Below are 24651 nucleotides of genomic sequence, written 5' to 3'. Positions count from 1 at the left end.
TAGGAATTTGAAGTTCAAAGGTCACATAGCAAAATTTGCAAATACAACTCAGAGAATAATTGCAGTGTTGAAGCGATCCTTGATATGTACATTTTGACTCTTTATAAGACCTTGATAAGACCACATTTGGATTATTGTGAGCAGATTTGGTTTCCGGTTTCCATGGAAATAAGAAACCTGTGGAAAGGGTGCAAAGAGAGTTACAAAGATTATATGAGATTATTTATTATTTTTCAGGCCTCCACAGAGTCAAAAGACTCATCATGGGAGGTCCTTTCTAAGAAACACAAAGTCTATCATACCACTCCTTAAACTCATTGACCGTTCTTGCTCTCACCACTCTATCAGGCAATGCATTCCATGGTTCAACTACCCTCCATGGAGAGAAACCACTCCTCACCTTCTTGCTCACAGTTTCCTTTCGTAACTTCCAGGGATGGCCCCCTTGTCATCACTCCTTCCTGCTGTTCAACCAAGCGAAAGAACTCCCTGGTGTCAACCCTGTAACCACCTCTCAACAGTTTAAAAGTCTCAATCATATCATCCCCTCCTTCTTCTATCCACCAAACTCTGCAGTCTACATTCCCTCAGCCAATCTTCATAACTAACATTGTACAGTCCTGAAACCATGTTTGTTATCTGCACAATAGTTTAAGTGTGTTCTGATCAGAGTCTTATGCAGCGGAATGATAACCCTTTAATCTCTGCAGGACAGTGTCCTTCTCATTATTGCAGCAATCCTATGTGTTACCTTCACCACCTTTGCAATATGTCCCCTAAATTTCAGGTTTCTATCAATCATCAAACCCAGATCTCTTGTCTCTCCTACTTCCTGCAGTTTAACTCTTTCCATGGAGTATGCAGCATCCCATCGATGTTTCCCAAACCTCAAGACCTTACATTTTGCTGCATTAAACTGACAGTCCCCATTCATTTGCCCATATATCTAGCTTATTCAAATCCTCTTGCAGGGCTACCACATCTGCACTGTTACTAATAATGCTTCCAAGCTTCGCATCATACAAACAACTGAATATCCCCTTGCAGTCCACTGACAATGTCATTATTATAAAGGTTAAACAATATAGGTCCCAGTACTGAGCCATGTGGGACCCCACTTGTAACCATCTGTCTCCTTGAAACTGCCCCACCATACACAACTCTCTGATACCTACCGGACAGCCAATCCTGAATCCAGTTGACCAATCTAACATTAAGACCCACGTGCTGCAACTTAAATATCAGCTTATCATGTGGCACCCTCTCAGATGTCTTCACTAAGTCTAAGAAAATGGCAGTATATGCCTTTCCCTCATCTAACGCTCTTGTAACTTTATTATAAAAGGTTAGCATATTGCTAAAACAAGAGCACCCTTCACAAATCCATTTTGACTTTCAGAGATAACATTACCCTCATCTGCCCAATGCTGTATACGGTCCCTCAGTACTTTCTCCAAGATCTTAAGAACTACTAATGATACACAAACTGGCCTATAATTAGACACTTCCAGTCTGCTACCGCCTTATGCAATGGCACTATCTTGCCTTCCTTCCTTCCATGGGCACCTTTCCTGCAGCCAGACTTTCACTGAAAAACCAGGTCAAAGGCACAGTCAGTTCCTTATCACATTCTCTCAAAACTCGTGGTGAAATACCATCCAGTTCCACAGCTTTGCTGACATCCAGAGTAGTCAGTATTTGGAACACACTCTCCTCCTGTACCCCTAAACCTTGAACCTTCTCTATCCCTCTAGTATTAAAATTGACTCCTCAAGGAAGAAATACTCCAATAAAGTGTTCATTGAACAATTCCACTATGTCCTCTGCATCAGTCACTCTTTTCCCATTTTTATCCTACAGTATCATTCTTCCACAGTCATTTTTCCTCCTACTGGCCACATAGCTAAAAAAATTCCCTAGAATTATCTTTGGATCTTAGTGCCAATATCTTCTCATATTCCGGTACCATATTAGTCACTCTCATGACCTGAGTCTTATATTCTTCATGCATCTGCTCGCCACCCCTCTCCTATATATGTCCGTATATAGGAACAGCTTGTTTTCCATGCCTAGCCAACTGACTGTAGCAGTTCACTAACAGATAGTTGTCCTAATCAAATTTTTTTTTTTTTTTTTTTGCATTTGAGCAGGCATAACCTACACAGGACACAAAGTAGAGTCCTTTGTCTAGCTTTGTATCCTTTGTATCCCTAGATATTTGGCAACCTTACCATATTAGTCACTCTCATGACCTGAGTCTCATATTCTTCATGCATCTGCTCGCCACCCCTCTCCTATATATGTCCGTATATAGGAACAGCTTGTTTTCCATGCCTAGCCAACTGACTGTAGCAGTTCACTAACAGATAGTTGTCCTAATCAAATTTTTTTTTTTTTTTTTTGCATTTGAGCAGGCATAACCTACACAGGACACAAAGTAGAGTCCTTTGTCTAGTTTTGTATCCCTAGATATTTGGCAACTGTTTGCTTCCTTATAAGGAAGATAGCAACACTCTTATCTGCATCGACATTGATGCACCATCTCCTGAACTACTTGCACATAGTTGGCTGCACTGTTTTTCTGAACTTGGCAAAAGCCCCTGCTTTCTCATTGTCATGGAAAACCAAGTCTGTTTCACCATGGATTTGTGGGAGACATTTGTAGTCTGTTCTGAGAACCTGCTTTGGTCACTTCCACAATGAATGACCCTATGTTTTTAGGAACAATAGTTCCATATTGTTTCCCACTGTCAGTTTTGATGTGCTTGTTGGACTGTATAGATGACTCTGTTGATGGCTTGTTAGCCTTGTGGGTCAGTGTCCTTTGATACCAGTGCCTGACCATTCTTCTTGCAAATGAGATTCTTGATTTCTTCTGGAAGGCAGTTGGAGATTTGAGTGTGGCATTCAGGAGTAGCAGCTTCGAGCCCTATTGTTATCAGTTTTTCCAGGTTGTGTATCAAAATGTTTAACATCTCTTTAGATTGGATAGCTGGAACTTGGCCTATGAACTAAAGGAGCATATTACATAACTTTCCCATTAATCACTGACAGGTGGGAAGAATATTTTCCTGCTCTAATCCCAGCTGAAGTAGTACTGGGTTGTGATTGTAGCTGAGGTTGTTCACCATGGAAGTTAATTTTGATAGCAGTCAAAAAGGGTTAAGAGTTAGGTTTTTCACTCACAGAGCAGTTAGTGCTCTGTGAGAGAAAAACATTCATCCTGTATTGGTGAGTAACATTCATGGTGATATCTAAGGCATATCGAAGACATCAGGATGTCCTTTCAGGATATAGTGTTTTTATCTAGTAGTTCCACAGTCATGGTATTGCTTGTGGTAATGAAATTGTAAAATTTGCTGTTCTTCCAATCAATAGTCCTGCTATTCCAGGCTCAGTGCTTGGCATTTAAGTCACCTACTATGAACACTGCTCAGCTTGTGTCAAGTATCTCAGCTAACTCAGTTTCAAATAGTTGTTTGCTGATAGAATTGTACACAGAGTAAATCCAGACTTCTAGTCCAAGCAACCTACACCAGCAATCTGGCTTTCTACCCCTCTGATTTCAATGTTAGTGGTTGAAGGATTCTTCAATTCACTGTGCTCAGTGTTGCACTTGATAAAGATACCCATGCTTTCACCCCTGTCATCAGGCCTGTCTTCATGATACACAACATAGTTTCTATGAATTTTGGATTGTTTGTCAGCTGAGCAGAGATTTGAAGCTTATTCCTTTTGTTTCCTCAGCCATTGGCATTCCAGAAAGCAATTTGTTTTTGGTATGGTCTTCTACATCAATTAACCATCATTGATTATTGTGAAAATTTCTTGCATTTGTCTCACAAACATGTTCATGGCTTCTTGACTGGGGTTGGACTTGTAACATCCAATAAGCATGTTTGCAAGAATGGCTGCAACCATGGCAGTTTTATCAGATCCCTTAGGTTGCTGAGGTTTATGGTTTTATTGCCTTTTTTTTTTTTAGATGTCATCATTTCTGCATATGAGGCATATGCCTGTGCGGGTTTTGATGTGTCTTTGGATTTCTTGGGATTAGATGTAGTTGGTTTTTTCTCAACCTTATTATCAGGCTGTGCTTTGGCTGGTTTTACCAATTTCTTGGAGATCAGGTCCTCTCTACATGCTTTATTGCTGGCAGGATGTGATCGACTGCAGTTGGCACACTTTGCTGTTCAGTTCTTAGTTTCATACATTTAGTCATTGCATGATTTTCCCCTCACGTGATCAATGAAATTCCATCTTGCAGCAGCAGTGTGAATGGTTAAATTTGTGGCAGCAGTTAAATTTGCAGTTTGATATTCTTCAGCATAGAGATTCTAGAGTGATGACCAGATGGCAAACAGTCTTGATGTCAAAAATCTCGTGCTGTTCTTTACTTATTATCAAGTGTTGGATTTAATAATATCATCTCATAGAGTGATGACAGAAAATGTTACCATGATGCTCCCAACTGGGGAGAGTGATCATGTAGTTTTGACATGGGGATGAGGAATATAAGTTGCAAACTAGGAAGTTGACAAGTGTAATAAGGAAAGAGAAATTGGCATATGAAATGAGATTCTCTATAAAACAGAATTCTGTAGTTAAGTTGCAAATAGAAGGAGAAAGAGTAAATATGGAAGACTGAGTTTTGTTACTGGAGATGGAACAAGTCATATTTGCTGAAGATATGATGGAAATGTTTAATGAGTATTTTGTTTATTATGTGTATTTCATGTAGGGGGGGTGTAAGAGTACTGTTGAATAGCAATTCTAAGGAAGACAGAAAACTAGCAGTTCAAAAATGGGAAGTGTTTAGAATATTAAAGTGCAAAAGATATAAATTAAACATGTCAAGAAATTATATTCTTGGTTTAATCCTTTATCCAAGTGTAAGAATATAAATTTTGTGCATGAAGTAACTTCACGACTGGGAACTCTTATATAGAAGCTAATGACTTCACATCACTTGCCTTTGTATCCCATAATACAAAGCACATATCCTTACAGACATGTATAATGCTATGCATTATAGGAAGGGTCACTACCCAGACCTGTTTCGACCTTTATTGAGGTCTCATCAGTGGGAGCCAGATCCAGAAGTAATGCCAAAGTTGAGGTAATGCAAAAGTCATATTTCCATATGACTTCTGCATAGATTGTTTGCTTGGGGAGTCATGAATGAGTGGAATAGGCTGCCAGAGTCTGTTGTGGGTGCTAAAGTGAAGTATTGATAGAATTTGCAGGTGTTGGATATTGCCTGATGAGTCTAAAGACTCATTGAAGTTGCCTGTGTAATAATAATAATAATACTCTCACACACACATTTTTCCATTATGTATATTTTCTATATCAGCTACAACAGTGAGATTTTGAAAACACAATTTATATTTAACTCCATCATGAGGTTTTTGCTGGATTTATGGAATAATTTCTCAAGATAATTCAGATTATGTTTAATTATTTTCACTTTTAAATCCATATAAACTTAATCCATATATTCTTAAAATTTAACATCTAGTTCTTGAAAATTGGTAATAAACATTTCTGGCTCACCACTGAAAGCAACCATTTATTAAAAATGTTGAACGCTTAATTCTGCCTGTGTAAAATAATCTCATATACTAATTTGTATGTAGGAAGCAGTTTTTAATTACAAATTTTTTTTAAATTTTACATGTTTAGTAGATACATGGGATGGAGAAGAAGATGAACCTGTTGTATATCATGGATACACTCTTACCTCCAAGATTCTTTTTCGGGATATTTTAGATGCCGTAAAGCAGTATGCATTCAAGACCTCTCAGTAAGTTTATTTCACTTAAAAAACTATTAGTAGGTTATATCTGAGATTTATTTATTATTGTAATTATTCAAGATCTCCATGGAGTCGCAAAACTCATGGGAGACCATCCTGAACAACGCAGTCTATCATACTCCTTAAACTCCTTCACTCTTTGTACTCCCACTATCCTATGAGGTAGTGCATTAGACCATTCAACCATCCTCCATGCAAACAAGCCACTTCTCACCCTCTTGCTCACAACTTACATTCATCACCTCCAGGGATGACTTCTTTTGTTCTACCATATGAAAAAAGAACTTCCCACTGTCAACCTTGTGACTACCTCTCGACATTTTAAATTTCTCTATCATATATAATTCCTCCTTCTTGTATCTGTCAAACTTTACAGTCCACATTCCTTCAGCCCGTTCTCATAACTAACATTTTACATTCTTGATATCATTTTCTTATCTGCTTCTTTGCCCTTTCCAAGGTTAATTTTTCCTTTTCAAATCCCAGTGATAAAACCTGAGCACAATAATCTGGATGCAGTCTGATCAGAGCTTTATGCAATCGAATCACCACACTTCTATATCTGTTGGGCAGCATCCTTCTCAGTACTGCAGCAATTCTCTGGGTTACTTCACCACCTTTGCGATATGTATCCCTAAACTTCAAGTTTTTCTAGCTTAAGGTTTTTGCCTTCTCCACTTCCTCCAGTACAGTTTCTCCAACAGATTATGCAGCTTCCTGCTGATGGATCCCAAACTTGAAGACCTTATATTTACTTGCATTAAACTAATACTGCCATTTAATTGTGCATCTGACCATCTTATTCACATCCTCTCGATGTGCTGATATAAGAGTTATAAGTAATAGTGCGGATATGAAACCTCTTCAGGTTTCCACATCTGCACTATTACTTACGAGGATGGTCTGTAAAGTTCTCATCAGACACTGTCAGAAGCTTTTGGAAAATTCTTCTTCTTATTATTATTATTATTCAGCCCACTATGGAGTCAAAAGACTCATCGTGAGAGGTCCTTCCTAAGAACATAAAGTCTGTCAAGACTCATCGAGGGGAGGTCTCCCCTAAGAAACACAAAGTCTATCATACCACTCTTTAAACTCACTGACCGTTCTCGCTCCCACCACTCCATCAGGCAATGCATTCTACGGTTCAACCACCCTCCATGCAAAGAAACCACTCCTTACCCTCTTGCTCACAGTTTCCTTTCGTAACTTCCAGGGATGGCCTCTTGTCATCACTCCTTCCCACTGTTCAACCAAGCAAAAGAGCTCCCCACTGTCAACCCTGTAACCACCTCTCAACAGTTTAAAAGTCTCAATCATATCACCTCTCCTTCTTCTATCCACCAAACTCTGCAGTCCACATTCCCTCAGCCGATCTTCATAGCTATCATTGCACAGTTCTGAAACCATCTTTGTTATCTGCCTTTGTACCCTTTCCACAGTTAATTTATCTCCTTCAAATCCTGGGGACCAAATCTGAGAACAATAGTCCAAGTGTGGTCTGATCAGAGACTTATACAACGGAATGATAACCCTCTTATCTCTGCAGGTCAGTGTCCTTCTCATAATTGCAGCAATCCTCTGTGTTAACTTTACCACCTTTTCAATATGTCCCCTAAACTTCAGGTTTCTATCAATCATCAACCCCAGATCTCTTGTCTCCCCTAATTCCTCCAGTATAACTCCTCCCATAGAGTATGCAGCATCCCATCGATGTTTTCCAAACCTCAAGACCTTACATTTTGCTGCATTAAACTGACAGTCCCCATTCATTTGCCCATCTATCTAGCTTATTTAAATCCTCTTGCAGGGCTACCACATCTGCACTATTATTAATAATCCTTTCCGGCTTTGCATCATCCGCAAACAAATGAATATCCCCTTGCAAACCACTGGCAATGTCATTATTTTAAAGGTTAAACAATATAGGTCCTAGTATTGAGCCCTGGGTGACCCCACTTGTAACCCTCTGCCTCCTTGAAACTGCTCCACCATACACAACTCTCTGATACCTATCAGACAGCCAATCCTGAATCCAGTTGACCAATCTGACATCCACACCCATGTGCTGCAACTTAAATATCAGCTTATCATGTGGCACCCTGTCAAATGCCTTCGCTAAGTCTAAGAAAATTGCAGTATATGCCTTTCCCTGATCTAATGTTCTTGTAACTTTATTATAAAAGGCCAGCATATTGCTAAAACAAGAGCTCCCTTTAACAAATCCATGTTGACTCTCACAGATAACATTACCCTCATCTGCCCAATGCTGTATACGTTCCCTCAGTACTTTCTCCAAGATCTTAACAACTACTGATGACAATCAGACTGGTCTATAATTAGACACTTCCAGTCTGTTACCACCCTTATGCAATGGCACTATCCTACTTTCCTTCCATTCCCTGGGCACCTTTGCCAAAGCCAGACTCTCATTGAAAAGCCAGGTTAAAGGCACTGTCAGTTCCCTAGCACATTCTCTCAAAACTCGGGGTGAAATATATCCAGTCCCACAGCTTTACTGACATCCAGAGTACTCAGTATCTGAAACACACTCTCCTCCTGTACTTCTAAACCTCAAACCAGCCCTATCCCTCTGGCATTAAAACTGACTCCTCTAGGATGAAATACTCCAATAAAATGTTTATTGAACAATTCCACTATGTCCTCTGCATCAGTCACTCAATTGCCATTTTTATCCCACAATATCATTCTTCCACAGTCATTTCTCCTGCTACTGGCCACATAGCTAAAAAATTCCCTAGGATTTTCTTTGGATCTTAGGGCCAATCTCCTCTCATATTCCAGTTTCACTTTCCTTACCACACTAGTCACTCTTCTGGCCTGTGTCTTATATTCTTCATGCATCTTCTCTCCCATAGCCTCTTTTTCGCATGCAATTCCTCTTTAATATTGTTTGTCATCCACTTTACTCCAAATTGCGTCCTCTTCTTCACTCGTGGTATACAACTTACCATTTCTGCTAACAAATATTCTTTCACAATTTCCCACGCACTAGTGATATCCCGGCCTTCCAATTCCTGCCTCCATGAAACTTCCCGAAGTTGACATCTAAGACTATTATAATCACCTGCATTATAATTCCACATAAGTTCCCATCTCTTTGATACTCCTGCATGTCTATTCATTTTCCAAGTCAAAACCATATGGTCACTCTCTCCAACTGGTGGGAGAGACATCAACTCAGTTATTATCAACTCTTCTGATGCTATAACCAAATCCCAAACTCTTCAACCCCTTGTTCCCTCTGTTACATGTTACCTAAGACATTTGTCCCTCAAGAATTCTAGAAATTCCATTCCCCTATTGCTACATGCATCTTCCTCTCTCCAATTTATACTACTGTAGTTAAAATTTCCCATAACAATCATTCTTCTTGCACTTGCCAAACTTAGCTGTCTAAACATCTCCTGGTCCCCATCCTCTGTGCTCCTGGGTCTGTAGCAACACCCCACTAAATATCCTGCCTTGCCTACCTCTACCTCACACTATACGCTCTCAAAATCATTTGTCTTACTTCCTTCCAAAGCCTTCACTTTTAGAGGACATAGGTCATCACTTATCATAAGCAGTACCCCACCACCACGCTTTCCCCTTCTATCCTGATGAAAAATGCTATACCCAGTGACTTCTATTCCTCTTGTTATATCCCCCTCTGTCAACCATGTCTCAGTGATTGCAATAATTTTTGGCCAGGCTGATGCTATCTGCGCCACCAATTCCTCTCCCTTATTCCGGATACTCCTGGCATTAGTATAAAGTATATAAATGCCATTGTTTTTATACCCAGCATTATCCCTTCTAGACTTCACTGGGCTCAGTGTTACCTGACATCGTCTCCCTTCTCCCAAGTATCCATTCCCACAACAGGCCCCTGCTATCATGCTCCCTGGGACACACTGACTCGTTCAGAACAGCAATCTCTCCAGATGCCTACGTCCTTCCTCATTCAAATGTAAGTGGTTTCTCACATACAATTCCTCTCTTTCCTCAAATGCACTCCAAGCATCCACATATGCCAGTCCTCTCTTGTCACACATTCTTGCTATTATGCCATTCACTATCACCGCTCTTCTGCTCAGCTCATCATTATCATACCTAGGCAACACGCACACTATTTTTCCTCTCTCTCTTCTTCCATACAGTCTCAAGCAAAAATCTCATATCTCTCGCTGTCCGACTTACATTACCACTCAAGTCATTTGTTCCTACCATCACAATCATCTCATCCACCCTTTCACCTCTCTTAATTGCCATAGCCACCCTTTCTATTGTTCCTCCTGGCAAACACTCCTCACGCATCCTATCTTGAACACCACGGACCATTGAGTCGCCATACATTATACCTCTTACCATTCTCTCTCTCCTATTTTTTCCATTCTCTCCTCTTCTTTCATTCCCATAGGTCTCTCTCATTCCTCTCTTCTACTGCTATTCTTTCTTCTAGCATTCCCATACCTCTCTCTCCTACTGTTTCCATTCTCTCCTCTTCTAGCATTCCCATACCTCTCTCTAATTCCATCTCTCCTACCGTTTCCATTCTCTCCTCTTCTAGCACTTCCATATATCTCTCTCATTCCGTCTCTCCTACTGTTTCCATCCTCTCGTTTGCTAGCATTCCCATACCTCTCTCGCATTCCCTCTCTTCTACTGTTTCCATTCTCTCCTCTTCTAGCACCCCCATGCCTCTCACTCATACTCCCTAAATTCTCTCTCTCCCCTACTGTGATTTGCCTTGTATTTATCTCTTCCATTCTCCTAATCTTATCTTTCATACTTCTGCTGTTATTCACAAGACATTCCACCTCCTCTTTCAGCTCATCTATCTCCCTCTGCAGGTCAGTCACTCTTAATCTAAATTAACTCTCCCAAACAAAACCATCTCCTAAACTGTCACAGTAACTCACACCTTCCACACTATCAACTATTATTTTCTCATTCACATATATATTTTTTTCATTCTCTCCTATCACACTAGTCTTCCTACATTCATTCCCCATTCCTGGAACAACAATGTCGGATATCGATATTTCTAATTAACTTATTTCCTCTAACTGCCTTCATTTTGTGCACATACGTTCTCTGCTCTCTTTCACAAGCCACATATCCAATTCCCAAGACATATACATGCCGCAAGTACTGTATGCCACAAAGTCCCTTATGATATTACTTATAATAGAGTTCTTAAATGGCGGAGGACTTGGCGATACACCAATTGCGACTGCAGCTGAATCTGCCATCATTCCTTACTGTCGAGTAGCATAATCTCTTTAATAATTATTCAATTAATAAATTCCATTAAATAAATAAGAAAAAAAGTACAAACAATTACAAGCAAAAAAATATTTAAGTACACTAAATATAATTAAATAAAATGAAATATAACTAAAACAGTAATGAAAACTTAGCTTCGTTTTGTCTTCCACCGTTATGCATTCAATTCCGATGGTAACCAAAATATATTATATCGCGACAGCAACTAACTTCCAAAAAACCACTGAAGTACACTCGTATTCAGAGAAACAATTTAGCACTCAAAAACATAGAAAAACGGGGGAAAAAAGTGGACTCAACAAAAAAAAAAAAAAAAAAAAAAAAAAAGAGAGAGAGAAAAGGGCAGTATATACCTTTTCCTCATCAGCCATTCTTGTTACTTTATTACAAAAGGCAATCAAATTACTTAAACAAGAGCATCCTTTAACAAATGCATGCTCAACCTCACAGATAACATTAATCTCGTTAGACCAGTCCTGTATACAATCTGTATATGGCATTGAGAGCAACAGAAAGTGTAGGAATGATGGAGACCAGTTCAGTGAAGAAGCTACCATGGTACTCATACAGATACATGTAAAGTTAACAATTAATTATCTAAATTTCTTTAGCTAATTAAATTACTAAGCCAACATTGTGTGCAACAGTGTTGCACACAATGCTCATCCAACCCTGCCTTAAACTGATTCAGTGTGTCTGCATTCACAACTCAGGAAATGCATTGCACTCACCAACCACTCTCCATGCAAAGATCATTCTCCTCACTCCTCTGCTCACACCCTCCTTATAGTTTCCAGTGATGACTTCTTGTTTTATCTCCCCCCCTTCCCATTTTATGAAAAATCTCCTCCTTGTTGTTGCGATAACAACCTCTAACTAGCTTATATGTCTCAATCATATCTTCCCCCTATTTATGAGGCTCTCAATCTGTCCTCATACTCTACATTTCAAAGGCCATTCACCACTTTTGTGAATCTTCTCTGAACCCTTTCCAACATATCCGCGTCACTGTGAAAACCAGGCAACAAAATCTGTGAACAATAATCCATATGAGGCCTGACCGAGGCCTCATGCAGTGGCATCATGACATCTCTATTTTTGCATGTCAGGGTCCTCTGAATGATTGCCATTATCTGATGTGAAGTCTTCACAATTTGTGTAATGTGGCTCTCGAGTTTCAGTTCCTTGTCCACTATTACTCCTAGATTTCTCATCTCCTCTACTTCCATTAAAGTTTCCCCACCAAGCACATATTTTGCATCCCATTGTTGCTTACCAAATCTCAAACTTACACTTTGCAACATTGAACTAATAGTTCCAGCCCATTTGTGCAATTGCAATCCATTCAAGTCCACTTGTAAGGCCATAACATCCTTTTCACTCTGTATTGCTCTCCCCATCTTTGCATCATCTGCAACCAGACATATCACTAGCCAAACACATCCCAATATCATTAACATACAAATTGAACAACAGTAGCTTCAAAATTGACTCCTGCAGCACACCACCAGTGACCTTTCTCTTTTGGAATACCACACCCCCATATACAACTTTCTAATAACTATCTGACAGCCAGCCACTGATCCAACTCAGAATTCTCCTATCCAATCCCCTCTGTTTCAATTTAAAAGCTTGTCATGTGGCAATCTATCAAAAGCCTTTGCAAAATCTAAGTACACCACTGTTTATGCATCTCCTATATCCAAGGTATTTGTTACTTTGGAATAGTACATAAGTAAAATCATGTTTCAAAAGTGAAACATGATCTCTCCCTTAACAAACCCATGCTGATAACCACAGGGAATACTGCTGTTATCAACTCATTTCTGCATCCTACTTCTCACTAATCTCTCCATTACCTTTGCCACAACTCTAAATATAAAACACCCTTAAGATGTGTGGTGATATGTCATCAAATCCTACTGCCTTATTGATATCAATCTTATTTATTTCCTCAAGCACCTCCTGCTCATTCTAAGCCACCCCCACCTATGTCCTTAAGTTTCTCCTGATTCCACCCTGATCAGGATAAAGCACACTTATTGATCACTGATACCTCAACAATGTCTTCTGCAGCAGTTACCATTCTGCCACTTTCATTCATTAATTTTATCTTACCATGATCATTCTTCCTTCTACTTGCCACATATCTAAAAAACTCTCTGGGGTTTTACTTTGCCTGATTTGCCAACTTCTGCTCATACGCTACTTTTGTTTTCCATACTAACTGAGTCACTGTCCTGGCATGTTCTTTATACTCTTCTTGTGACTGGTTATTACTATTATCCATCTTGTACTTCCTCTAAAGTACCTTATTTTTCCAGATTTGATGCTTAAGCTCCACATTCACCCATTTAACACTTACCTTATTCAGCCTTTTGGCCTTCGAAATACATTCCCACATTGATACTGTTATGTATTTCTTTGTCAGTTTCCATGTAGCTCATAATCACTTTTGCCAACTGGCTGAAAGTGCGAAACCCCTCTGACAATCACATCCTCTGATGAAATGATTCGATCTAGAACTCTCGAGCTTTGCATGCCCTCATTTACGTGCTGCTTAAGATAGTTATCTCTCAAGAACTCGCAAAATTAATTTTTCTTATTCCCAGTTACTATCTCTTCATTTCAATCTATACTGCCATAATTAAAATTACCCATAATAATTACTCTTCCTTTGTTCACTAATCCAAGTTATTTATACATTCTTCATCACCACCCTCCACATTCCCAGACCTATAATAACATCCAACTAAATCTATCTTCCTCTCAACCTTCATGTTACACCACACTGCCTCATAACCATTGCCAATATTTTCACCTTTCACGTCTACCTTATGTGGACTTAATTCCCCTGCTATCATCAGCAACACTCCTCCTCCCTTCTTGCCATATCTATCCTCATGAAAAATGCTGTATCCTTCCATTTCTATTCCTGTTAGGATATCAGCTTCATTCACACGCTTCACTTTTTATTATTATTATTACATCACAATTCCAGGGAGTCCAAAGACTCATCAAGGGAGGGCATCTACTCTATAACTCTTTATCTCACTACTCCACCAACCGTCATCTAACACCAATGCCATCTACCGCCGCCTAGTGCTTTCACAGACAATCACAAACGCGGGATTCGAACCCTCAGCCTTTTGGCTGGAGAGCAGATACGTTACCCACTCAGCCAACCAGGTCCAATGATTATTTTGTGGTGAATAAACTCAGTCACTAAAATCATTTCATCCCCTTATTTCTGATACTTCTGGCATTTGTAAACAAACACAGCAGTTCATTTTTAGGTCTATAACTAGTCCTATCCAAGCTATGTGTTGGTTGTGATTTCCCCATGACACCTGCCCAATCACCTTTATCACCACTTATCACATATATCTGCTCAGTCTCAACTTCCCCACCCACATCGCAATATGCTCCATCTTACACACATTCACTGCCGCTTTCAACATCCCCTCTCCTTTTGCCATGTCTCCCTGTCCACCCCACCCTCCCCCTATTCCTCGTGCATTCCCATTCTCTCTTCATCTCTCACACTACTACTGTTTCCACTGCTAAGCACTTCTGTCTCTTCAGTACCACTCTCCTGATTTTTCCCTTCATCTCTTTCTTCTGATCCCTTGTACTCATCACACTCTGTACTTCCACGCACTGTACTTTCATCCAGCAACACTTTCTCCAGTACACTCACTCCAAAGCCATTTAAATGCAACTCATCATTCCTGTATAATTTCATTCTTCCCTTAAACACATTGACAAAGACCTCTCCCTTCTCCTCACACAGCTCTGCTAGCATACCATTTCATGATTTTAGCTCTCCGTCACAACTCATTATCATCATACTTTGGCAACACATTGACAACCTTTCCTACTACATTGGTATCTTTCACTCTTCTCAGTAGTCTTTTGATATTTGTCCTCACATCCTTCTTATGTCCACTTAGATCATTCATCCCTACAATGATGATTAACTCTTGCTGGTTTCTTTCTAATGTCCAATGCCTTAATTTTCCTGCTCATCATCCCACCTGGATAGCAGACCTTATGGACTCTCTCAGTAACTAGCCTCTAATTATGGAATCTCCATATACTGCTATCCTGGAATCATTCATCACCTCCTTTACTCTTTTTTCTTTCATTCTGTTCTCTTGCACACTTTCATTAGTTTCCACTAGATGTCTGACATCACTCCACATATTGCTCGTTTAATTATTTATTTCCAATAACTGTTTCATTAAATCTTGCATTTCAACAATTTCACTCTCTATCACTCCCCCAATCCCACTACCTCTCGTTCTACTGCACCTTACTTCCATTTCCTCATTCATACTTTCTTTCTATCCCTTATCACTAACTTTCACTTCTACATCTTTGCATTCTTTCACTCTCTCAGTTTCTCTAGCTTTTGTTTGATTTCCATTTTTTGTAACTTTTGCATCTACATCCTTGCATTCTTTCATTCCTTAAGTTTCTTTTGCATTCTTTGCATGAATGGTCCAACGATATATCCAACATTTCCGACAAATTCATACTTTCTCTCATCTCTTGTTCATTCTCTCTCTCTCTCTCTCTCTCTCTCTCTCCACAAACACATCTCACAAAGTAGAAGAGGAGAGTAGTGATAAGGAATTAGATGATATTGAGAATGTGTAGAAAGCAAGGAGAATATGTGGATGTGTGGCATATACTTGAGGATAGAAGAGAGCTGTATGCAAGGATAGATTATATATGAACTCAGAAGGATGCAAACATTTGGAGAGACTTGCTTTTCTGAGCAAGTGAGTGTGTTGAGGTTGGGAAATTATAATTGCCCATGCTAGGCTGGAACATAGCAGGGATAGCCTCATGAGTAATAATAGCTTGCAGGGCTTTACTGTATTACAAAGCCAGATGAAATATGCAGGAGTAATAACAACTGGCAGGGTGCTGGGTTTTCTGTATACAAGTGCCAGGAACATTAGCAATAATGGGGATCATTTTTTGGCATTATTGGCTCAGTCTCTCCAAAGATTGTTGATATCAGTGAAGCTTGGTTAACTGAGTAGGATGTTCTGATAGTGGTAAATTGTGTAGCAAGAGATTTGAGATTGATGTTAGGGATATTGAAGCAGAAATGTGTTGGAGTGTTGCCTCAATATGATAATGCAGATTGAAGGAGAAGAGTAATAATAATAAATGAGATGATAGCAAAATGTGTAGAAAGCCATGTGAATGAATGAATTTTGTCGCTGTCTGTTGGAAATTTACCAAACTTTTCAAACAATCTTTGCATTACAATAAGTCGATGACTTCATTGGACAAAGGTGGTGGACACATAGTAGTATACTTATATTTTGTAAAGGCTTTTCATACCACATGATAATTTGATAGTCAAATGAAGTGGGATGGATTTGGATATTAGACTGGTGTATTGGAATGGAGATTGGCTGTTTGATGGGTATCAATAAGTTGTGTATGGGGGAGCACTATCCCAGAAGAGGAAAGTCACTACTGATATACCTCAGGGATCTGTTTTAGGGCATTATTGTTTAATCTATATGTTAATGATATTGGAGAACATTTAGATGGGGTATTCAGTTGTTTGCAGATGATGCAAAGTTGGGATGCACTATGAAGGGTAGAGCAGATGTTGTGGGCTTACAAAAAGTCTTGAATAGACTAAGTGAATGGGTATAAGAGTGGGGATGCTTATCAGAATGTAATGGAAAACTGAAAACAAAGATAGGATGTAGAATTTACACTTGGTGGCAGTATACTCTTGGAGGTAGAGGAAATAAGAGATCTTGGGGCTGATGATGGATAAGGATCTAAAATTTAGTGGATGTATTGCCAAATTGTGACTACAACAATGAATTCTGGCAATGATGCAGAGGACGATGACTTATAGAAGTAAGGAGATTATAGTTTCATTGTATAAGGCCTTCATTAGGCCACATATGGACTACTCACACAGATTTGGTCAGCTGGTTTTCAAAAAGATGAAGAGATATTGGGAAGAGTCCAGAGGCGATTGACTAAGGTACTTACTGATCTTTAGAATGTTGAAATGAAGAAAGGTTTTTATAGAGTCGATATGATAGAGGCACACATGTTGGTAAGGGGTTGTTATAGGATTAATATTGAAGAGGTCTTTCATAAAATGGTGGGAGATTGGGGGAAAAACAAGAGGTCATTGCTGGATGCTGTATAAGAAGGTTTTGAGAAAGGGAGTGAGAAGCAGGTTTTTTGCATGAGAGTTGTGAATTATTGGAATGCATTGTCTGAGATTATGGTCTCTCTGGAGAATTTAAATGTGCTTAAGGTATGGTACAATGATGTGTGTAACAAAGAGACCTCCTTGATGAGTCTTTAACTCCATGGTGGGTCTTAGGATAATAATAATAATAACTGGTTGTTTAATAGATATTGCATAGTTGTGTACAGGGGAGCAGTATCAAGGAAAAAGGAAGGTCACATGTGGGGTCCACATGACTCACTACTGGGACTAGTGCTGTTTATTTATTTTTTTATGTATATCTGATCCACCAAAGGTGGTGAGCTAAGTTATTTTTTAATCCTTTTTTAGAATTTTATTTATTTATTCATTGTTTGTACTTTGAATTTATTTCTACATAGTCTGAAAACCTAGTGCTAAAGGCCAGACAAGGAACTTTTTAGTGCCACTGCAGGTGTCCAGTAAGCAGGGTGATGAAATTTATCTCCCACCTAAGAGAAATCCCAAATACCCATGTCAAATTCAAACATCCAACCTGTTGGAGAACGAGTACATTAACCACTCAGTCTAATAGGCTGACAGTGATATTGTCAGAGAATTGCGTAAGATAGTTATTGTTTGCAGATGAATGTGGAACTTTGATAGATTATTAGTAGTGTTGATGTAGTCCTTCAGGAGGAATTGAATAAGTTGGACAGGTTGCCAAATGGGTGGGGATGTTGAATGCAACAAAATGTAAGATCTTGAAATTTGAGATCAAATGATGGGAGATTGTATACTCTCTCTCATGGTGAAACTATACTAAAAGAAATGGAGGCGGCAAAGGATCTTGGAGATGATAATCAATGGAAATTTGGTGTATATGGGATATATTGGGTAGTGAAGATAACCCAGCAGATTGCTGCAATACAGAGAATGATGGTGACCAGAAGAAATAAAAGAGTGGTGATTCGGTTGCAAAAAGCCCTGATCAGACTGCATCTGAATTATTGTGATCACATCTGGTCACCAGGATTTGAATGGGGAAGAAGTAACTTTGGAAAGGATACGGAGGCAAATAACAAAATGATATATCACAAGACTATATAATATTGGTCATGAGGATACTGAGAGCATGCAAATTGTAGAGTTTGGTTGATAGAAGATGAAGGATAGAAATTATTTAGATTCAAAATATTGACAAATATTTACAGGATTGACACCAGGAAAAATTTTTATAAGGCAGGATAAGGACACCTCCTTTGCAACATCCTTCTCTAGAAGTTGAAAAATAATAGATTAATATCTGAAAGGACAGTTACTCATTGTCCTTTCAGACACTGAGTAACTGAATTTCCTAATGTGTACCAAGGCATATCATTAAAGTGATATAGCTTTTGTGGCACAAGGTTTTAATTATCATTTGGACTAATTTGTGCAAATTAGTGCAAATGATTCACTTTTACCTTTTAAACAAAAGAGTCCTAACTACATAATTTTAATTACCATGGTTACCTCTTTTCATAGTAAAACAGTCGATGATAATTTCAGTTATAGTTTTTGGAGTTTTATTTCTTTGCACTTTGATAATGTTTACAGAATTTTCATTATGAGCATATTCTTAGTCCATATATTAGCAACTTTATGTGCTAAATGTGAAATGACCATATGTAGAATGGTCAGCAACTGATAATTAATTTTACTTTTCATTTATTTCTCGGTTGAATTAATTTATCATTAGTATGCATCTTATCTACAACTTTATACTTTGTTCTTGATTATTCCTGTGTTCCAGTTTGAAATTTATGCTAAAATATTATTTGTCTTCCAGATATCCAGTCATTCTCTCATTAGAAAATCATTGCAGCACTCAGCAGCAAAAAAAGATGGCTGAACACTTAAGAAACATTTTAGGTGGTAAGGTACTTCTTTTTATTATATAAAGTAATTTTAACTTTCCTTTTATGGTGTTAATTTTTTCAAGACTGCATAATGTCTTCAGACCATGATATTGTTTACTTTAAATACACTATTGAAAAGAAATCAATGGATACCCATGATCATGGCACATCGTGCCATGTAACAAGTCATGTGTCTGTAGCTAGTATAAATTGGAGGAATAAGATGCTCCTACTTCAGTAGTGTCCAGGTAAAATGGCTGTGAGAAAGGAACTAACACAGCTTGCTGGCCTGGTTGGCCAAGTGGTTAGCATATCCATTCTCCAGTCAGGAGGCTGCTGGTTTGAATCCTGCTGTGGGCATGGATGTTTGTGATTGTCTGTGAAAATACTAGTGGTGGTGATGGGTGGTAGATGGCGTTGGTGTAGTTGCAGTTTGTTCTAGTTGGTAGAGACAGAGGGCTATAGAGCAGGTGCCCTCCCTCGATGAGTCTTTGGACTCCCTGGAGATGTCACATAATAATAATAATAACAATAATAATAAAAAGCTGTGTTGCGATAAGCTGCTATGTTTACAGGCCTATCTGTTTGGCAAAATGTTGAAAATCGAGCCATCCCAGGTCAACAGTCAGTGATACCAGACTGAGATAGTGCTGAGAGTCAGCTGTCAGTACTACCCACAGTGAATGACCCACCACATTCACCAAACATGACCATAGCATGCTATGAAGGATAATATGTAAAACCGTCATTCATTGGCTGACGTGTTGAATTCGGAGTTCTGGAAATCAACTGAAACATAAATCTGCACAAAAACATTCATAAGCAAGGCTTAACATAGGTTCCCATGAAAGGACTGCAATATGCAAGTCCAATATTACCCAAACCAGTAGCTTGGAAGGCTGTATTATGGAGCAATTAACTACACTGTACCCTCTACTGAGCAGATAGACACCCATCCATCTGCTTGGTAGATGGACAGTGTTGGTTTGACAGATGCTCAGTGAACATCTCTTACTAGAGTGTGTAATCCCAACTATGAAATTAAGAGATGCCGACATGATAGTATGGTCCTGTTTTTCCTGGTTTGGTCTCAAACCTCTCTGGTGCCATGAATATTGAATATTGAACTCTGAGAGGTATCTGATTCTGGGCAATGCAATGCTTGCTACTTTGTGGTGTTTCCATAGAACCGACCACATGTCTTTCAACAAGACAATGTACCATGCCATAAGACTGCTGCTGTAACTGCATAGTTTGTGGACATAAATGTCAGCACACTTAACTGGCCTCCACAACCCTGATCTCATCTCTGCTGTTCATCCCACACATGTAGTAATGTTCTGGACTATTGTGGGTGAAATCAAGGGACATCTTCTCCACAATAGTCCAGGACCTCACTACATGTCTGCAGGAAGAATGGTCCAAAATTCTCATTGATCGCTATCATATGCTTGTGGATACCCCATAGGATTTCTGCTATTATCACACAGAAAGGAGGCTTTACATCTTATCATGGTGGGATAAGAACAGTGAAGTGTGAGGAACAAACCAAGCTATTGGTTTGTTCCTCAGACTACATCATCCATTGATTTATTTCCAAGCAGTGTATATTAGTATTAGTGTTATTTTGGACTGCCATGGAGTTGCAGAATCCATCACTAGAAATCATGTACTTTTTACTATAATACCTTTTTATGCTTTATTTTAAGCACATTCAGTGTACTCACCACTAACTCTGTCATTACTTTCTCTCTACTCAGTCACTATTGCAGAAAATAAGTTCTTCATCCTCTTACTGTATAACATCCAGAAAAATGACCCCTGTTTTCCATCACTGACTGTCCTATGCAATATACTGTATTCATTTTTCTTAGACTATTGGAAATAAGTTCTTCATCCTCTTACTGTATAACATCCAGAAAAATGACCCCTGTTTTCCATCACTGACTGCCCTATGCAATATACTGTATTCATTTTTCTTAGACTATTGGACATGGGCAAATTAAATTACTGTCCCTCAATCTATCATAGCCAATATTCTATGGGTCAAAGAAATCATATTCACTTGCTTTTGTAACTTTCTAGTGTTTGCCTCTCTGCTAAAATATCTAAGTAACAATTCGGATGTGGACACTAATCATTGCCTTATATGATGGTACTATCACCTACTTATCCCTATTCATTCTTGATGACATTACAGTAACAATTTTCTGAGTCACTTTCACAACTTTTATATACTGTATCCCCTGAACTTCAGCTCTCTGTTCACTAATACTCTCAAATTCTCTACTTGTTTTGCTTTTGCTTCTACAGCTTTGCACTTTGCAACACTGAATTAAACATCCCATCATCTGCCCAGAGTACCAGCCTATACAAATCCTCTTGAACATCACATAAGAATTCTCTGTTGTTTTTTCCTCTCAATATAGTGTCAGATACAGAGACAAGTGAATAGTTTCCCTCAAGTGCAGAATGGTACCTTTTGAATGTGCCTGAACTCTAAGTTCATTCTGAGGTAGATCAGGCCTTTGCAGCCTATCATAGATCTAAGAACCCCAACCTTTCCTGGTTGGTTTCCAGTTGTGATTTGAGCCCCTCTTCTTGCTTTGCAGTCTTAATGTGTATTTGATGGAGCATCCAATGTTGCAGAAAGTGTTGAGGATGTGAAAGGAAAAACAAGTATATGCTAAAAAAATAATTACATGCTAAGATATATTTGTTACACTAAGATATTTATTTTTTAAAACAATAAGTATACACTCAACAAGTAATGCTGAGTCTATTCCTGATAGAAACCTATGCCCACTATAGCAACACCATTTATAAAGTTGTTGCCACACACAGATTGGCTTGACTCATGGTATTCTTTTTCCCAACTACTGGAGACACATCAGGGAGTGTGGCATACCAGTCTCCCTTGATTACCACAAATGTAAAAAAATAAAAAGATTTCCATCTTCACCCAAACCTAAACACATGACATAATTTGTTTGTCATGTAACTGAAACTAAGCATATACCTAAACTAGAAACAATTAACATGATAGGCTTGTGAATACAAATTCACCATGGAATTCTTAGCATTAATGAAAACCTATAGTCCATTAATATCAGTGTTGGATCCTACTTCTTGTCAATCCTTACTTTGGATCCGACATGATTACTATTACGATGTTCTTAACTAATTGATAAGTAGTAAGTTGATTTCTAATTCAAATATAAAGAAAATTTATATTTAAAGACTGTGCCACTTTATATCTGAATTAGTTCAAGAATTGAAGATAAACCAACTCACAACTATCTCTCCTTTATATGATGTTATTATATATACTGGCCGAGTATATTTAACTTACTTATCTCTCCTGCTTTGGTTCGAATAGTTTATGAATGGTGCAGTAAAAGAGATTCAGGCAAAATACAATTTTAGATAAACAAAAACAAACATTTAATTTTAAATTCACAAATTATACACTTAAGATCAAAATACTAAATAAGTTATTATAAACACTTCAGCCTTTCTGATAATAAAGTCATGCAAACTCAGACAATGGTAATTCTGTTATCTGTAATACAGTCTTTTCACAGTTTCTTAAGTTCCAAAATACAATAAAATTGCAGTAACACTACTTTACAAGCAAACACTTTTAAATTTTCACTTCAGTTAATCTTCGCGTTGGTTACTGTTAACATAAGGAAATTCTAGAATGAAACACACTCACTTCTCTGTATAGAATTATAATGGTTGGAATAATCTTACCGATAATCTTCTATCTTCATCTACTTATACACATAATACACTTTTTATAACTGTAAACGCTTTAAACAGTAAACGGCACTCGTTAAGATAAATCTTCTAGCAATAACTGAATTAATCATCGGTCACAATACACATAAACAAACGTTGTTGCATAAAGTAATTTTGATCTCTCATGAAATAAGGCAACACAATAATTTTTAACTTTAGGTATTATATGCACAGTTATTCATTCCTCCGGCATTCGATTAATTCTTTAGGCACTATAATTCTAACACAACTAACGGTAAATTTCAATTTTACAGCCACTACTATTCTCCTGTAATTTCGTGCTTTGCTTCAAGATTCTATGTGTCCTTGAAAGGTCGGCCCTGAAATCAAATCTCAACTCAAGTATTGCTAGTCTATTTAGTAGTCTCTCAGCTGTTTTCCATAGCTATAATTGTTATTCTACAACTTATTAGCTAACTGCTTCTCGACTAGTAGACTTAAATTAGCTGCTTGAGTAACTCACCGACTCACTATTATCGCACTATGATTTCCGAATGCTGAATGCCCGATTCCAACCTAATGCCAATCTCTCTCTAATAAATCTCTAATGCTCCTAATAATAATTTCAGCATTCATCGCTTTTTATATCCGTTTTTCCCGCCTAAATTCTTCTCGTGATCTCTTTAACTAATTCCTTTTTAGTAAACTTTCAGCTTTCTCCCCACGTTCTGTTCCAAAAACGTGCTCGTTCACTTACATACGTTTCCATGACAACCAAACAAAATAATAAAATCGAGGTATTGCATAACGCAAAACTTCTACAACCAGGAACAAAATAAGAATATTTAGATTTCAATTAATGCGCAGTTAAATTATCAAATACAAGTTCTTATAATATTAACATAGTAATGAATAAAATAGCTTAATAATATTTAATACTGTCTTATCACTATTAATACATATATCTTTGATTAAATAATTAGATATTAGACAAATATTAAATTTAAAATAAGTTATATACATTAAATAATATTTACAAATGTAGCCATTATGATGGAAGATCATGTTGGATTCTGAACGAAATAATAATTACTCTAATCTCTACATAATCAGAATCCAACATCAGATATTGCAATAAAGTTACCACCTTAAAATGTTGATTTGCTAATAAAAAAAATTGTTCTGTGTATTTATTATAATTATTTTTTTTTAAAGAGTAATTTTACATTTGCAGCTTGATTATGTACTTGACTTGATTCATTTGTTCCTTGATGGTTTTTACAGTTTCTGCAGTTATTGTCTTATCTCTGATGATGCTAGTGTTATACCAGGGATATGTTCATTTCAACAGATTTTAATTCACTTCTTTTTAAGTTTTTGAAATAATGTTTGGATCACACAGAAGCCTAAAATCTAAATATTCAAGTCTCTCACCTCCCTGCTTCATTCCTAATACCTATTCATTTTTCTTTTTATTTATTCTCTCTCTCTCCTCCAGTTATCAAGAGTACAAGAAACACATGGACTACCCATTCTTCTGTTTATCACAAGATCTGATGATGTTACATAGTGAAACGATGTAGTTCTGTGTTCAGCTCCCATTTTCCATCCTAACCTCTTATCATGTATCTCCTTTTTTTTTCATCCTCGCTCTCTCTCTCTCCATTTATCTATCTGTCTATCTATCTATTCCT

At 38.0% G+C, this 24651-nt stretch overlaps 1 protein-coding gene across 1 annotated transcript in view; it reads left to right on the top strand.

Annotated features, from left to right (window-relative positions):
- The window catches only part of LOC150092589 (1-phosphatidylinositol 4,5-bisphosphate phosphodiesterase delta-4-like), a 324472-nt gene that overhangs the window by 161005 nt on the left and 138816 nt on the right, over window positions 1-24651 (top strand). Inside the window, exons 10-11 of the mRNA XM_090414401.1 lie at window positions 5686-5806; window positions 19144-19229. Coding sequence (XP_090270527.1) covers window positions 5686-5806; window positions 19144-19229 — 207 coding nt within the window. The remainder of the gene's footprint in view (window positions 1-5685; window positions 5807-19143; window positions 19230-24651) is intronic.

The sequence above is a fragment of the Typopeltis vanoorti genome, chromosome 25 (genome assembly GCF_054136105.1).
Source record: "Typopeltis vanoorti isolate ZY-2024b chromosome 25, IOZ_Tvanoo_1.0, whole genome shotgun sequence".
In the NCBI taxonomy this organism is placed as follows: domain Eukaryota; kingdom Metazoa; phylum Arthropoda; class Arachnida; order Uropygi; family Thelyphonidae; genus Typopeltis; species Typopeltis vanoorti.
This window is presented reverse-complemented; position numbering and strand designations above follow the sequence as displayed.